Below are 17,891 nucleotides of genomic sequence, written 5' to 3'. Positions count from 1 at the left end.
GTGATAGCAGACGCCCTGTCCCGGTCAGTTCCTCTGGAATCAGAGTGGTCTCTAGACGACGGGTCATTCCAGTGGGTAGGCCTGAGAGTCCCCAGGTCTCCAAGTGGATCTCTTCGCCTCACAAGCGAACCACAAGCTCCCTTGCTATGTGGCCCCCAACCTGACCCTCTGGCTTATGCCACGGACGCCCTGTCGTTGGATTGGAATCAGTGGAGGAGAATTTATGTTTTTCCTCCAGTGAATCTTCTCTTGAAAGTCCTAAGCAAACTAAGGTCTTTCAAAGGGATAGTAGCTCTGATTGCACCGGACTGGCCCAAGAGCAACTGGTATCCTCTTCTTCTGGAATTGGGTCTCCGCCTCAACGGATCCCCAATCCCAAGCTATCACAATCAGTACAAATGAGGACTGTGTTCGCTTCCTCAGGAATTCTCCAGACCCTAACTTTATGGACTTCATGAAAGTTTGCGGCTAATAAGATGCTGATATGATCCACAGAATATTCTCTTCCTAGAATCAGATAAGAGAGAGTCAACATTAGACAATATGACTCAGCTGTTAAAAAATTAGCATCTTTCTTGAGAGAATCGAACACTACAAACCATGACAGTTAACCTGGCCATATCCTTTTTCAGATCCTTGTTTGAAAAAGGTTTAGCAGCTAGCACTATACCACTCATAAAGTCGGCTTTGAAGAAAATCTTTCAAGTAGGTTTTCAGATAGATCTGACTGAATCTTATTTCACATCTATCCCCAAAGCCTGTGCTAGACTTAGACCTTCTCAGAGGCCTACTACAGTTTCATGGTTCTTAAATGATGTCCTCAAACTAGCTTCAGATACTGACAACTCATCTTGTACATTCATAATGCTCCTGAGGAAGACATTATTCTTATTAAGCCTAGCCTCAGGAGCTAGAATTTCAGAACTGTCGGCTCTATCCAGGGATGCGGGTCATGTGGAATTCCTCCCATCAGGAGAAGTTCTACTTGCTCCGGATCGTAGCTTTTTAGACCAAAAATGAGGATCCTCTTGCAAGGTGGGCTCCTTGGAAGGTTATCCCACTTCCACAGGATCCTTCTCTCTGCCCAGTATCAACTCTTAGAGCCTTTCTATCTCGTACTTCTTCAAGATCCTCAGGTGCTCTCTTCATGAGAGAAAATGGTGGTACTTTGTCAGTAAAAGGTATTAGACAACAAATCCTTTACTTCATTAAACAAGCCAACCCTGAGTCATTCCCAAAAGCACATGATATCAGGGGAGTAGCCACCTCAATTAATTATTTTCAACATATGAACTTTGAGGATCTTAGAAAGTATACTGGATGGAAATCCCCGACAGTCTTTAAACGGCATTATCTAAAGTCCTTGGAATCTTTAAAGTTTTCAGCAGTAGCAGCAGGAAACATTGTTTCTGATACTGTATAGTAGTGTAGTATAGATCCAGGTCTCCTTTCTACCTACATCATCCAACATGCTCACCTTATCGCCAGGCTACTCGAATATCATAGCCTTAGCCGCTGAATCCATATTAGTGGATTGTCCCTTATTTTTTTGCTAGGACATCCATCTTGTACTGATAATGTACTTCAGTGTACCTACCCTTATTTTTATCTAGGGTAGGACACAATGTGTTTGTATATATTTTGCCATACTTGTATTAATGATGGACTTCAGTGTACCTACCCTTATTTTTATGCTAGGGTAGGACACAATGAGTTTGTATATTTTGTAAATATGTTAAGTAAATCCCTTTTTGTTTATATTACATGCATCACTGTAATTTACTGTAATTACCATTTAAGTACTTTAAGGTTACTAACATTCTATTGTTTTACTGTTTAGTATAAGTTAGTTTAAGTGCTTAGTTTGTATGCTGTAATTGATTTACTTATATTATATCCATCATTTTACACTGCTTTTCATTGTTCCTTTTTTCCCATCTTGTCTGTTTCTCTGGTACTCTTTCATAGGCCGACACGAGCTGAGCCCAGCAAAGGGATTTTGACGAAGGAAAAATCTATTTCTGGGTGATTGGGCTCGGGTCGCCCTATGAAACCCCCCTTTATGGTTTGTTCCCCCCCTTGCAGGACAAGATGTTTTTAGATGTTTTTAGATTAAGGATGTCCGCTAGGGGCGCTGCTGTCCGTGGCGTCCTCTAGTAGTAGTAGTAGCGGCTGCATCGCCCGTTGGTATCAGCTCTCTCTTTGGGGGATTCTGATTGGAAGTTCTAATTGGTGATTGTCTCGTGGTAGTGTTCCACACTCGCCCCCTATTTCATACCGACACTTCTTTTTAAGAGTGAGCGAGTCAGTTTTACTGACATTTTCTTAATTTTGTTTTTCTCTGGTAATTTTAGATTAATTTTACCTAGAAAGAATGATATTAAGGATCCTTTCATAGGGCGACACGAGCCAATCACCCAGAAATAGATTTTTCCTTCGTCAAAATCCCTTTTATTGCCACGTCAGTGACACTCAATGAGGAGGGTGTTTGATCAAACTACAGTGCCTACATATATTAATTGTAGGCATGTATCTTGGGATTCAATCTGCAAATGACAGTGATTTTTATTACCAGTAAAGGATAAAACTAAAAAGTCCAACTGGTGGTGATCACTATGTCTGAATGCAAGACAGGTGGCTGGATTCTGTAATGATTATGTGATGTCATGTAGGGAAACTGAAGCCCTCTGCATGCTAGTAATTGCTTCTTGGAGTTTCTGGAGCCCAGCAGGTACATTTTCTTGGTGGAGAAAGTGACCCCTGTGACAGGACCCTTCTTTTACTATACTATTGTCATGGTAATAAGGCCTGTTCATTTTGGTGAAGGCACGTCTCATCAATTCATAATGGAAATTAACTCAAAATATGAAAAATTTGGCCAAAAAACACTGTAATGATGTGTTCATTTTGAATAACTGGCAGCATGCAAGTGTGTTCATGTAATATTAAAATGTTTTCACCTCACTGAAAATTAGCACAAACATTTATTGACAATTTTTGTGATGCCAGAGACAGTAGGGAATGCCATGAGAATATTTTTACCATAAGTTTAATTATACTCTTTATTTTCAGGACTTTGTTATGCTGAATTTGGTGCCCGTGTCCCAAAAGCTGGCTCAGCTTATGTGTACAGTTATGTTTGTGTTGGAGAGTTTGTAGCATTCATCATAGGGTGGAATCTTGTATTGGAATATATTATAGGTAAGCAGTCATTATTTACAAAAAAAAAAAAACTTTTCTTTGAATGAACATTCATATATAAGTGTAAATATGGCATGGGTTTTACATCTTGTAATTGTTATGTAAAGTATCATATTTTTTATGGTGTGTTTCTCTGTTTTTATCACCAATTGAACCTTCTCTATGATTGCTTTTAATAAGTTTCCAATTGAAGGCATGAGCATTACAGTAAAATAAGTAAACACATATATATTCCATAAAATTACTACATTAAAAATACAAACTTTTGAAATACTAAATAATTAAAGCTTGTTCGTGTTTTTTTTATATTCATATTTATACCACTTCTTTATATCTAGAAAACATTAGCCATAATGAAATTGTAGTTTTGATAGTATTTCTAAGAGTAGTAAAAGTTTTGGAAAGCGCAGTCCTCCCTGTCCTATTTTTTAGCATTCCAGTTAATGAATGATAGTGTGGGCACCGTGGCAGTATGTTGGAATAAATTCTGCTGTGTGTTTTCTTTTATTTTGCAGAGAAAAATTTTTGAGGGAATTTGTAGTTTGAAATAATCTCATTGTTTTTTTCATTTTAATTGATTGCTATGATATGACATTTCCTTTTGGAGATCCACATGATTTTGCTTTGTCTTTTCTGCAAAGTTAGTAATTTTCCCACATGCAGATCATTGTTACTCTGGCTTTAAATTGGTACATTCTTTTTCAAGAACTAAAGTTCTAGTGTGAGTAAAGTAGTTATCTTTGTTGTGGCCTTCGGTTAATTGAGTTCAGGCACTTCACTTTGTGATATTTACATCTTGTTTTTTTACTCAGATTTGTTTAAGTCTCCCTTCTTTTGTATTTTTTCCATATTAGGAGGAGCAGTAATTGAACCCCACTTATCAGTATTTTTTTTCTATTTTCCTTTTTTCTCCTTGTAATATCAAGTCCTATGCCTGTGGGGAAATTTTGTAGGGTTCCCCCATGTCCCATTGCGAATGTTGTTTTAGTATATCCTAGAACAGTGCTAGGGTGACAGGATCTTCTGTTCAGTAAAAGGTTATCTAGCTGGAAACTTCATATTAAACATAAGGCTGTGTAAGGCAGTGGTTTGTCCATGTACATACACTTATGTTTTTCATAATGATGTTGTAACAGGGACAGCAAGTGTTGCAAGAGGTTACAGTGGTTATGTAGATGGACTGGCTAACAATTCAATTTCTGGAGCACTAGAGGAAGCAATGCCCATCAATGTCAGCTTCTTATCAAAATATCCAGACTTCCTTTCATTCGGTTTAATATGTGTACTTTCAGGTTAGTACTTTTTAATCAAACTGTTTTTTCATGAAAATAATTTAGCTCTTGTTGAAAATTACTTATCTTATTAATTGAAAAACCAAAATACCTATACAACCATTTAGATATTGTCTACAAGATATAGAGATTGATATCTTACTTTAAGGATTGGCTAGCCAAAAAGTTACTGGTATAAGAAATCTTATGGAAGGAAAACATAAGATATAGTATATAGTTACTTTATTAATATGAACAACCAAATTTTTATCCTCTTAAAATTTGTGGGAGAAACAGGCTTTCTTTGTGAAGATGCCACCACTGCCAATTGTTTGGACATTTAAAGAACTTCCATAAAAATAGAAAAATTAAACCTCTCTTTTTGTTTATGCAGGAGAAAAATATACAATTCTTGTGAAATATTTGTAATATTGTGTTAGTTGCAGAGGTAAACAATTGCAATACATATAAAAACATTGTACAGTAAATGCTTTTATATTTTTTGCCATATATTTTTATAGCTTGTCTTTATAGATAGGTCAGTGTCATTTTTTTATACCTGTGCCTTTGTGTATCACCATGTTCACCATATGAATTCTATTTTCAGTCTTGCTGTCACTGGGAGTCAAGGAATCTTCTATTCTTAATAGTTTATGCACAGTTGTGACTCTCATAATTGTAACATATACCATCATTGCTCTTGCAACACAAGGTATGTTTAATTAGTTTACAGTAGTGATTATGTATTTTCCATTTCCACCAACTTATTTTAATGAAATAAACTTGAAATTGACTTGACATTTATTATATGAATTATGGCAATCTACATAGAAGTATTTTGAAAAAACACTACTATGAGATTCAGGGTCTCTGTAACACGGTTTTTTGGACTTTTCTCCTTGTCAAAGCAACGGATGTAGCTGAAAGCTGACATATGTATATTTTACAACCACACACAAATTTTGTCAGCATTATCAATAACCTAAACCCGATAGTTTTAATTTTTATAGAGTAAAAATGATCTAGCCGACGCCATGGCCAATGATTACGAGCCAAGAGTCGAAAAACATTCATTACGTAAGCAAGGTAAACAAACACCTTTTGACGAAATGTTGCCCCGCCCATCCACCAGACAGAAACTCTATCGGCTTTGAAACCCAAAGACTTTATGAATGGCGGAACGATACATAGATGTGGGTGGGGTATCAGTGCTAGCGTACTAATACTACTGTAGCAGTAGTGCCGTAACAGTATAGCAGTAATATACATGAATTAAACGTTTAGGCCAACTGCTGGGATCCTTGAGGATCATTTAGCACTTCTTACAACTACTCGAGAAATTAGTTTTTATATCCAGAAGTTAAATTTTCTAATCCAACAATGCCCATGGTAGCCTTCAGTGTTATCCTGAATTATAACGAGGCGAAAGTGGGTGGAGCCTCATGAAGTCATCATTCTGACGATAATTATTGGTGAAGGTTTAAAGCCAATATACGGTACCGGCTATTTTTTTTTTTTTTTTTTTTTTTTTTAGTAAATAGGTAGATAGCCAATAAATAAAAATTGCTTGACATTGGATATAGCAGTTATCAAATCAAGCTATGTTTTTGAAAGTTACCAACTATTCCCTACATCTTGTCAATCTGATTGTGACCTATAAAGTAGACTGTAATTTCTTAGGAAACCTATTTTGGGAGTCAGACTAATAATCGAAGTGTTTTTGTATTTATTAACATATTTTGTTTTTTTGTACATGCAACTTCCCCGGCAGATATATACTTAGCTATAGTCTCTGACGTCCCGACAGAATTCAAAACTCGCGGCACACGCGACAGGTAGGTCAGGTGACCAGCCCACTCCCTCCGCTGGGTGGCGGGAATAGGAACCATTCCCGTTTTCTAACCAGAATTTTTCTGTCGCCGGTAGCAACAACATCGTTGTTGGTACCTCCTGCATTGGAATTCTTTTCTCGTTGGCCGAGGATTATCTATCTGACCTTTGGTGATGTACTTGATCTTTGGTTTTGGCATACGCTTATCGTGGACCGTTTTTTGGATTTTGATTTGGATTCTCTTTAAAATGTCTGACGTGGCACCTGTATTTAGGGTGTGTGCGAAGAGGAATGTAAGGTGAGGCTACCGAAAGCATCGGTGGATCCTCACACGGTCCTGTAAAAAATGTAGGGGGAATGATTGTTCTGCGACTAACACCTGTCTGGAATGTGAGAGCTTAACGGAAGTGGAATGGAAGACCTTGGCTTCTTATGTAAGGAAACTTGAGAAAGATAGAGTTAGGAGGGCTTCCATCAGAAGCTCAAGTAGATCCTGCTCTAATGAACAGGAAGTAGCTCCTAACTTTTCTAGTAATTCACCTGCTCATAGTTTGGTTTCAGCCCCTTCCCCCAGCAGCGAACCTGTAGATGCGTCTACGGAAATGGCTGCAATGAGAGCCTCAATAATCAGCTTGAAATCGCAACTGCAAGCAATGAAGGAGACAGGTAAGCGCAGTGATGTGTGCAGTGATTTGTGCAGTGTCCCCAGTGAAGTGGAGGGGGCGTCTGACCGACTCCGCATTGCTCCTAGGCCTAGGACCTCTTTCAGACTCCCATGACCAAGGGAGGAGGAATGTCGAAAGCCGCAAGGGGGATGTAGAGTATTCCCAACGGTCAGGCGTCCTTCGGCAGATCCTGTAGCCGCTTCCCAGGCTGCCAAGGACAGCTACTGCAAAAGCGTCCCTCAGGAAGTGCTTTTCGGACTCAGACTCTTCGTCTCCCAGAAGAGGATGGAGTTCTCCTCTAAGTCGCGTCCTCTTAAGAGATCCTGGAAGACGCCAGCAAGCGAAGCGTTGCGTTCCAGTCCTGAGCCTTTTCCGGAGTATTCGCCTGCTCGTAAGAAGAGAGCTATGAGATCTCCTGACTCTTCTCCAGGAAGACTTATCACACAAGATGAAGGAAGTCTTGGTAGGACTCCAACAGCAGTTGTCTGCCTTAGTGGGAGTTCTTTCTGAAGGCTCTTCTAGGAAGAAAAGACATTTCTCTTCCCATCAAGAGTTCTGTTAGGAGAGCCTCAGAGAGTAAGCGTCCTGGCTTTAGCAGACGCTCCTCGCCTGAAAGGTTTTCGTCCCCAGCGAGACCTTCTTCAGTCGCATATGACAGGAATCGGAAACTCCCTACGAGCAAGAGTTCTCCCAGGAGTTTTGCTAGAGACGATTTTGCCTCTCATGGCAAGCATCAGGAGCCTGATTCGCGGATTTTCTCGTGAGAGAATTCGTTCGACTAAGAGCTCCGGAGAGAAGAGCGCCCCTCTCTATTCAGAGCTCCGCAAGAAGGAAGGAGCGTTCGTTCGTCCTCTATCTTTAAACATTTTTCCGAATAGGAACAACCCTCTCCCTCTGGGAAGTACCCAGGAATCAGGAGTCCTGTAGGATCTTCTAAATATGTATCCTTCTAAGGACGCAAGAGTTTCGCCGAATAGGCGCCGAAACTTAGACAAGTTTTCTTCACCTCCCAGGAGGGATAGGAGAGATTCTAGCGCCTCTCCGGATGGACGCAAAGGGAAAAGGAGCTATTCGCCTGCTAGACGCAGTCACCAGGACGCAACGTCTCCCCTCCTGAACGACGGGCACAAAGGGTTCTCCTTTCTCCTCGCAGGCGCATTTTTTTTCGCCTTCCAGGCGTCCTCATCAGGACGCAAATGCCTCTCCTTCGTGGACCAGGCAGCCTCACCAGGACGCAACGCCTCGCCTTCTTGGCCAGGCGCGCTCACCAGGACGCAAGCGCTTCTTCCTTCTTGCGCCAGGAACAGGGATGTTCTCCTTTCTCCTAGCATGCGCTCTTCTTTCCTCACAGGCGCCTGATTCAGGACGCAAGCGGCCTCTCCTAGCAGACGCAAGGAGCAGAGCAGAAGCCCGAGTATAGGGAAACTCCAGGACTCGTGCAGGAAGGAGGATAGGAGTAAGGACGAAAGAAAAAGGCTTCTTTCGACGGATCGGTCTCCTGTAAAGGAAAAGCCCTCTTCTCCTGCATCGCTTTTGGAAGAAGTTTCGGATGAAGAGATATCCAAAGATGCAGGAGTTTCGGACTATAAGAGACTTGCTTCTCTTTTGCTGCAGGTGTTTGGAGACTCGCTACGCCAGTCGGATCCCCCTTCTCCGGGATCGTTATTATCCAGTACGAAAATGTCGAAGGAGGCCTCCTCCTTCGTTAGGATGACCCCTACTCTTTCTATGAGAAAAGTCTCTGAAGAGTCTCGAGAGCTGGCTCAGATCTAAGAAGGAAGCGGGGAAGACAGTATTTTCTTGTCCTCCTCTAAGCTGACAGGGAAACCAGGTATGTGGTATGACACCAAGGAGCCAATGGGCCTGGGTCTACCCTTCGTCCTCTGATGCGGATTTTCCAGCTCTTGTAGATGCGTCTAGAAGACGCTCTCTACACTCTGCAAAAGCCTCTTGGGGAATGTGTGAGGTGGATCATCTCATCAAGGGCCTCTTCAAGACTCTCGAAGTCTTTAACTTTATGGACTGGGCTTTGGGAGCTTAGCCAAGAAGTCTCAAGAACCAGACTTCGTTACCATGGAAGAGTTGGGCATGTATTAACCTGCCTAGACAAGGCGGTTATGGATGGCTCCAATGAAGTGGCATCCCTTTTTGGATCCTGTATTTTGAAGAAGAGGGCAGTGTTTAGCTCCTTCTTAACGAAATCTGTTTCTCCTCTGCAGAGATCCTCCCTTTTATACGCGCCCCTCTCTAGTCACCTTTTTCCTCAGGAAATAGTGAGGGACATTTCAAAGACTCTTTCAGCCAAGGCCACACAGGACCTGCTGGCCCAGTCAGCTAAGAGGCTAAAACCTGCTGTTCAGGTTGCAAAAAAGGAGAAAGTTCCCTTCCAGCAGCCCTTTTGGGGAAGGTCTGCACCAAGATCTTCTCTTAGAAGTAGACGACCGGAGAAGAGAGGAAGGTCTTCTCGAAGGCCGTTCGTCAAGACCCAGTGAGACTGTGGTCCTCCAGACAAAAGTGGGTGCCAGGCTTCTAGACTTTTACGAACCTTGGGCACAGAAAGGTGCCGATGCCTGGTCCCTATCCATCCTAAAGAAAGGATTTCTGGGCTCAGCTCGTGTCGCTGCGCGAAATATCCTTTAATCTATTTTATTTCTAGGGTAAATGTACTAACACATACCAGAGAATAAATAAATAGAAAAAAAGGTCAGTATAACTGACTCGCTCACCCTCCCAGAGGGTGTCGGTTATGAACACTATGGCGAGTGGAGACCACTACCACGAGCCAAAAGCCAATAGAATTCTCCCACTACAAAATCCTCCAAGAGGAGAAGCCGACCACAGAGGGGTGGGCAGCACTTACTACTACTTACTCCATCCCATGCTGCCGACTGCTGCGCCTCTGGTGGCCATCCTTTTCAGTTAGCGCACTCGATTCACACGTGCCTTTTTCTACTCGGTGTTTTTTTGTGCCCTTTTCCTGTGGGATTTTATTACCATGGAGAGCGTGCAGCCATCGCAGCAGCTAAGTTAAGTACTCAGTGTTTGTTGCTAATTGGTTTTTTCCGGCCCTGAGCCAGTATTTGCCGTTTTTTAGGTATAAATAACGAACTCTAGGTCGGAAGCATGGCAGCATGGTTCTGCCTCGTGGTGGGTTTGTTCTGGGTCGCCCATACCCAGAACATCCCCTTGCTTATGTACGCTCTATTTTATTTATCCGCTTTGTTTAGGGTACAGTCTACACGGTTTTGTCATGCATGCATGTCTTTTACCTTATGTAGGCTCTTCCATCCAGACCCTAGCCACGGCTCTTAGTATCGGCCCCGGCTAGCTTTGAGTGGTAGACTTGCCTTCGGGTTAGTCGTACACTCCTGGATTTTTTCTCCTACTATATTGTTTTCTTTCTTTCATTTTATTATTCATTTGATTTATTTATGTGATATTTGTTAGGTTAGTTAGGCGTCTGGCTTGCTTAGCCTAGGTCATGGCCCATTGGGGGGCCTATATGTTACCGCTCTTCAGCTCGGTTGCTTCCGATAGCATCTCTCTGATCAGTTGGTTATGTTTTCTAGCTTAGTTGTTTGTTCTTATCGCCCCGTGGTCCACTACGTGATCACGAGGCAGCCAGACGCCTGTCCAGTCACCTTCCCCCCCTCCCGCTCTTCTATAGAGTCGGGGGGGGTGGGGGTGGGTAGGTCTGCCATGCTCGCTCCACATACCCGAGCCTGCCTCCCTCTCTCCCCCCAGCGGAGGGGGTGGGTAGAGGACGGGAACAGACCCAGACTGGACTCGACCTCTCCGGCTTCTCGGTCCGGTCGGATGGTAAGGTGGGGGGGACTGGCCTTTCCCCCCCTCCATTACTACCCCGTCGCTCCGTTACTAGCCGAGTCTGTATGTCCTCTTGCTCTTTCCCACCTTACTAGGGCTCCTTTACCACCGGAGACCTGGCATCCAGCGGAAAGGTGCTAGTCTACCCAACAGGGTGGACCGGAACATACAGTCGTCCCGGTCCTAACCTCTCCGTTTCACTGAGTTACACACTCCGCCACGCACTGGACTTAGTCCGTACGTTCGAGTTTTTAGGTTTAAGATCTTTTATGTTAAACTATTAAGTTATCTTAAGTACCTTAAACCATCCCCCCTCCCTTCTTGTTTCACCGGGGTTATTAGCCTATTCAGTCGATTAAGGGAGGGGTTATGCCCAATTTTTTTCCGAGCTCCGGCATGCAACGGAGTTCTTCTGTCCTTTAGCCTGTAAGTGATAGTCTTTAAGATACTCATGTGTCTTTTTCACTTACAGACCACCAACTGTGAGCATCCGGGATGCGCCGCCACACTTCAGGACCCTTGTGGACACGAAGTTTTGCCGGTCCCATGCTCCATGCGCGACTCCGCACGGGGACATCCAGGTCTGGTACCATGAAACGTGTACCATATGTTACGATCTGGTGAGCCAGCTGTTAGACGGGGTAAGTATTCCAACTCCGGTAGCTGGTCCTCATCTGTTATAGTGCTTAAGTTTTACATCAATCACTCTAACTTAAGGTAAAATTCAAGGGGTCTTATAGCCCCTATAATTTTAAGTTACGCTTTAAGTTAGCTTTAGTTTTAAGTTATTCTTAAATCTAATCAATACCCTCTCTTCCAGGCGCTGGCCGTGAGGGATACCGCACTGGCAAACCCTGCGGGCCTGGGTCGGCGGTTTCGGAAGAACGCCGCCAAGGGTATGCCCTCATCCTGGAGAAGAGGTTGGCGGTACTAATCTTCCCCGGAGGCAAGGCGACAGGCTACGTCGACCCAGCAGAGGCGGCCCCGACTATCGCTTTCATCCAGCAACAGCTGGCTGCCTCGTTGACTGACCAAGGCCAGGACATCTCCTCGGAAGTCGCGACGCTGGATATCAATGTGGAACCTATGGTAGGTGTGGACGACCTGTTGGTCGGGAGGTAGTAAGTTGACACCCCAAGGGATACCCTTGGTGCAACTGCTTCTTCTACTCCTGCAACCTCTCCATCCTTTCCAATGCTTTACGGGTAATGAATTATATACTTCTCCGTACGCTTCAGTTAGAACCCAAGGTCAAGGGTCAAGCAGTGAAATCCTTGACGAAGACGTCGTCGTCGTCTAAGAAGACGGCTTCGGCGTCATCCTCTTCTCGTAAGTTCTCCGGCTAGGAATCCCGGGCAGCAGAGGATCTAAAACGCTTCTGGGTTTCCGGCTCTAAGTCCTCGAGGAATAAATCCTCCAGAGAGAGATCTCACACTCCAGCGGAGTCGTCAGTTTCGCTACCCTTGGTTCCAGTTCAGAGCCACCCTTCCACCTCCGCAGCAGCTCCGGCTTTGGACTCCAACGCTGGTCTGTTACAACTGTGGGCGACCTGGTTGGGTCTCTGAAAATAGCATGGAACAAATGATCTCTCGGTTGTCGGATAGGATTACCTCTCAAGACAACATTATAGCCGGACTGAGAAACCAAGCTCCTCTAGCCTCTCCTCCACCTTTCAGCACAGGTGGAGGCCCAGCTTTCCCCCGTATGACTCTCTACCTCCGTTCTCAATGAACAACCCTTGGAGAGTAAGCGTCATACGCCCCCTTCCAAGACGGACTCATTTCTATCCCGGAATGTGGAACTCGGAGGATTGAGGACTTCGAGTTCTACCGGAAGACCTTCAGAACCTCCGTTCATCGGCTACGCCAGGCTCACCGCCTCAGCCATGACCCGGGATGATAAGGTACCAAAGGAAACAGTCCTCTATTCACGTGACCAGGCTCAGAGAGAATGGCTCAGGTGTCTAGAGGACATGGATTGTTCCAATACGAAAATCCAACCTTTCAAGAGTCCGTTTACGATCTTTACGATGGATGAGAGTACACCGCTCCCTTTCCTGACAAAGATCGCAACATCTACCATTCCAGCGGCCCAGAAGGGGGATCCCATGCCTCAACTGAAGGAAGCAGATCCTACATCTCCGTTACTTCCTTCAGCCGGAGAATTATGGGAAGACTTACCTAACACCTTCTCAGCTGGCAAACTCAAACCGGACTGTGCTATGGAGCAGTTTGGTGAGAAGCTACCTAGGCTTCCAGATAGCCTTATTCAGGCAGAATTCGACGCCAAATCGCGGTTAGCCAGGTCTATTAATTCCATGGCTATGACCGAGGTGGCTACCATGGCCTATGGGTCAGAACCGCTCTTCAAGCTTCTTACCAAGTCTTTGACTCAAACGGTACAGTCAGATATGTTTGAGTTTGCCACTGCTAGGACGAATTGTAGGAAACATGTCCTACAAGAAGCAACTATTCGGCACGAGCCGAATAGGTTACTTGCGTCAAGCATCTGGGGAGCAGACCTCTTCCCAGAAGCGATGGTGAAGGAGGTTCAGTCAGAGGCTACGAGACTGAACCAGAGCCTTAAAGACCGTTGGGGCCTTACGGCCAAGAGACGACAGGATCTAGCCGGTAAGGGTAAGGGTCAAAGGAAACCTAGACGTTTCCAACCCTACCAGAAAAAGCAGCCCCCAGCCTTTTCTTTTCTCAACAAGTTCCGGCTGTTCCCTTGGTGCAAACAGCCCAACCTTCCACCTCAAAGGCTCAATCGCAGCCGATTTACGTTATCTCCCCTCAGCCTCAGCCCTCCACCTCTTACGCCCTCTCTCCAGCTTACAACCAAGCCTTCGAGAGTCAAGCTTCACAGAAGTATGACCGCTCGGGTAAGGGAGGCAGAGGTAAGCGACCCTTTCGTGGGAGAGGATCGGGAGGTCCCTTTAATAGGGGAAAACATTTCAGGGGAGGCCGAGGAGGCTACCAGAACCAATGAGGAATTTCAGGTAGGAGGGAGGCTGTTTCACTTTCGCCACCGGTGGAACTTCAGCAAGTGGGCTCAGAGCATTGTGTCAAAAGGCCTGGGTTGGAGCTGGTTGACGAACCCACCCCCATCCAGACCTTTCCGCCAACTTCCTTCCAAGGAATTGACGGAGTATGCGGATGGTTACTCCCTTCAGAAAGGAGCCTATAGCGAGAGTCAAAAGGTTAAAAATTTCAAGGACGCTTGTTCCAGCGTGCCAAAGAAAGGCTCACAAAAAAGAAGGGTAATCTTAGACTTGTCCCGCTTAAACTTAGCCATCCGCTGCGACAAGTTCAGATGCTCACGATCTCGCAGGTGCGGACCTTACTTCCCCGTGGGGGCCGTCACCACCTCTATCGATCTTACAGACGCTTACTATCATATCCCTATTGCAAGACACTTCCGTCCGTATCTGGGCTTCAAGATAGGACAGACATTCTCCTTCAAGGTAGTTCCTTTCGGGCTCAACGTGGCACCCAGGGTGTTTACGAAGCTGGCGGAAGTAGTAGTTCAACACTCAGATCGCAAGGGATTATGGTAGTAGCGTATCTCGACGATTGTTGATCTGGGCTTCAACAGTCGAGGATGTCACAAAGCAACACTGAAAGTAATCCGGTTCCTCCGGAATATCTAGCTTCAAGATAAACAGGACCAAGTCAAGACTCACCCCAGAGTCAAACTTTCAGTGGCTAGGCATTCAATGGAATCTATCCTCCCATACTCTGTCGATTCCATCATCCAAAAGAAAGGAAATAGCGAAGTCAGTCAAACAATTTCTGAGTCACAAACTGGCATCAAGAAGATCTCAGAAAGGATCTTGGGTTCTCTCCAGTTTGCATCAGTGACGAACATCCTAATGAAAGCCAAACTGAAAGACCTAACCAGAATCTGGCGCTCACGGAGCAAATGTCAGGTCCAGGGACAAATTATCCTCAGTCCCTCTGATTCTAAAGAATCGACTCCGGCCGTGGGCGAAAGTCAAGAACTTGTCGGTGTCAGTGCCCCTTCAGTTTCCTCCACCAGGGATCACCATCCACACAGACGCGTCATTAAGCGTTGGGGAGGATATTCCCAGTTTCAAAAAGGTTCAAGAACGTGGTCACCTCAGTTCCGTCAGTTCCATATAAACGTACTTGGAAGCAATGGCAGTGTTTCTTGACTCTAAAAAGGTTACGTCCGCCAAAGTACTCCCCACATAAATAAAACTAGTCCTGGACAGCGCAGTGGTGGTACATTGTGTAAACATAGGAGGCTCCAAGTCACGTCATCTAAATCATGTCATGATAGCCATCTTCTCCCTGGCGGACAAGTTCAGTTGGCATCTCTCCTCCACTCATATAGCTGGAGTGAGAACGTCATAGCAGATGCTCTATCCCGATCAGTACCTCTAGAGTCGGAATGGTGTCACTGGGACAACAGTTCGTTCCAATGGTATTCTTCAGAGAGTTCCAGGTCTACAGGTGGATCTCTTCGCATCTCAAGCGAACCACAAACTCCCGTGTTATGTGGCCCCCAACCTGGACCCTCTGGCCTATGCCACGGACGCCCTGGCTCTAAACTGGAACAACTGGAAGAAGATTTATGTCTTTCCTCCGGTGAATCTTCTCATGAAAGTTTTAAACAAACTCAGGACATTCAAGGGTCAAGTGGCTCTAGTAGCCCCAGACTGGCCGAAGAGCAATTGGTACCCTCTCAATTCTGGAACTGGGTCTTCGCCCTCTACGGATCCCCAATCCCAGGCTCTCCCAGTCAGTACAAACGAAGACTGTGTTCGCTTCCTCAGGGATTCTCAAAACCCTAACTTTATGGATTTCATGAAGTTTGCAGCGAAAAGGAATGCGAATATTGACCTCAGAATATTCTCTTCTTGGAATCCGATAAAAGAGATTCAACTTTGAGACAGTATGATGCTGCTGTCAAAAAGTTAGCAACCTTCCTGAAAGAATCAGATATTAGAATCATGACAATCAATTCAGCTATATCCTTTTTCAGATCCTTATTTGAAAAAGGCTTAGCAGCTAGCACAATTACGACAAACAAGTCAGCCTTGAAGAAGATTTTTCAATTTGGGTTCAACATAGACTTGACAGATTCCTACTTCTCGTCTATTCCCAAGGCATGTGCTAGACTTAGACCTTCAGTAAGGCCTACGTCAGTATCATGGTTCTTAACGATGTTCTAAAGCTGGCTTCAGAAACCAATAATGACACATGCTCGTTTATAATGCTCTTAAGAAAAACCTTATTTTTATTAAGCTTGGCCTCAGGAGGCCTAGGAATTTCAGAAAACTGTCGGCGTTTATCCAGAGATCCTGGATCATTTATTCAGTTCCTTCCCACAGGGGAAGTGCTACTTTCTCCGGAACGTACCTTTATAGCAAAGAATGAAGATCCTTTGATGAGGTGGGAACCATGGAAGGTACTACCCCTTCCACAAGATGTATCTCTTTGCCCAGTTTCAGCCTTACGAGCCTTTCTATCTAGGACCTCCTCATCCTCATCGGGTCCTCTCTTTAAGAGAGAAAAAGGTGGCACTTTATCTATTAAAGGCATCAGGCAACAAATCCTGTACTTCATTAAACAAGCCAATCCTGACTCTTTCCCAAAAGTACATGATGTCAGGGCAGTAGCCACCTCAATTAACTATTTCCAACATATGAACTTCGATGAGTTGAAAAAGTATACTGGATGGAAATCGCCGACAGTGTTCAAACGTCATTACTTAAAGTCCTTGGAAGCTCTGAAATTTTCAGCAGTTGCAGCGGGGAACATAGTTTCCCCTGACTCTGACTAATCTTTAGTAGAAGATCCAGTCCTCCTTTCTACCTGCCTCACCCAACAGTTCGTCTATTCCTGCCTTGTTCATTTACGGTCACCTTGTGTCTTAGCTGCTTTTATGATGATGTAGTGGGTGTCCCTTATTTTTTGCTAGGGACACTCACATTTGATGATGGTTATTGATCTCATGGAGTCATCTCCTTATTTTTATGCTAGGAGATACATCTTATTGTAATGATTACGGGTTTTGTATATTAAGTCATATACATTCCTTTATATATTATTATTGTTGAGTTGTTTTTGTTCAACTTTTATGTTAATTGCTTTAGAATGTTTTGATACATAGCTTTACACAGATACCATTTTTGTACATATATGACATATTACTCCTGTATATGTATATTACCTTAAGTTAAGAAATATTATTAGAATTAAGGTAATTTAAGCAATATTTCTATTTTGTATCACTGTGTATATGTATCCTTATTAACAATTATATTCTTTTATTTTTATTTTATCTTTTATTTGAGACCTCTTTTATTTTGTTGATTTTCTTTACAATCTTGTGCTATTTCTCTGGTACGATTTCGCGCAGCGACACGAGCTGAGCCCAGAAAAGGGATTTTGACGTAAGGAAAAATCTATTTCTGGGCGATTGGCTCGTGTCGCCAGCAAAATCCCGCCCTACCCATCCCATTGCCAAGATTGTCTGCTAACTTCAGGATGGCCACCAGAGGCGCAGCAGTCGGCAGCATGGGATGGAGTAGTAGTAGTAAGTGCTGCCCACTCTGTGGGTCGGCTCTCCTCTTGGAGGATTTTGTAGTGGGAGAATTCTATTGGCTTTTGGCTCGTGGTAGTGGTCTCACTCGCCATAGTGTTCATACCGACACCCTCTGGGAGGGTGAGCGAGTCAGTTATACTGACCTTTTTCTTTATTTATTTATTCTCTGGTATGTGTTAGTACATTTTACCCTCGAAATAATAGATTAAACGATATTTCGCTGGGCGACACGAGCCATCGCCCAGAAAATATTTTCCTTACGTCAAAATCCTTATTTAATCCCCTTCAGGGAAAAACCTCCCTTAACTACAACTCCAAGGGATTGTTAACCAGTAAAACTAAAGGCATTCTGTCAAGAAACAAGCCCTTCTACATCTCTTGGAGCAGATGCTTTACAAGGAAGCCATAGAGGAAGTAAAAGATCTCTCTTCCCAGGGGTTTTATAATCGCCTGTTCTTGGTTTCGAAAAGCTCAGGAGGTTGGAGGCCAGTTTCTGGACGTGAGCGCCCTGAACGTGTTCGTAGC

At 44.1% G+C, this 17,891-nt stretch overlaps 1 protein-coding gene across 1 annotated transcript in view; it reads left to right on the top strand.

Annotated features, from left to right (window-relative positions):
- Nucleotides 1-3,072: 3,072 nt before the first annotated feature.
- The window catches only part of LOC135216249 (high affinity cationic amino acid transporter 1-like), a gene marked incomplete at its 5' end in the record, with an annotated part of 79,868 nt that continues 65,049 nt past the window's right edge, over nt 3,073-17,891 (top strand). Inside the window, 3 exon segments of the mRNA XM_064251413.1 lie at nt 3,073-3,201; nt 4,338-4,493; nt 5,080-5,184. Of these exon segments, the coding sequence (XP_064107483.1) occupies nt 3,073-3,201; nt 4,338-4,493; nt 5,080-5,184 (390 nt within the window).

The sequence above is a fragment of the Macrobrachium nipponense genome, chromosome 6 (assembly GCF_015104395.2).
Source record: "Macrobrachium nipponense isolate FS-2020 chromosome 6, ASM1510439v2, whole genome shotgun sequence".
In the NCBI taxonomy this organism is placed as follows: Eukaryota; Metazoa; Arthropoda; class Malacostraca; order Decapoda; family Palaemonidae; genus Macrobrachium; species Macrobrachium nipponense.
Note: the sequence above shows the minus strand (reverse complement) of the source record. Positions and strands in the feature narration are given on the sequence as shown.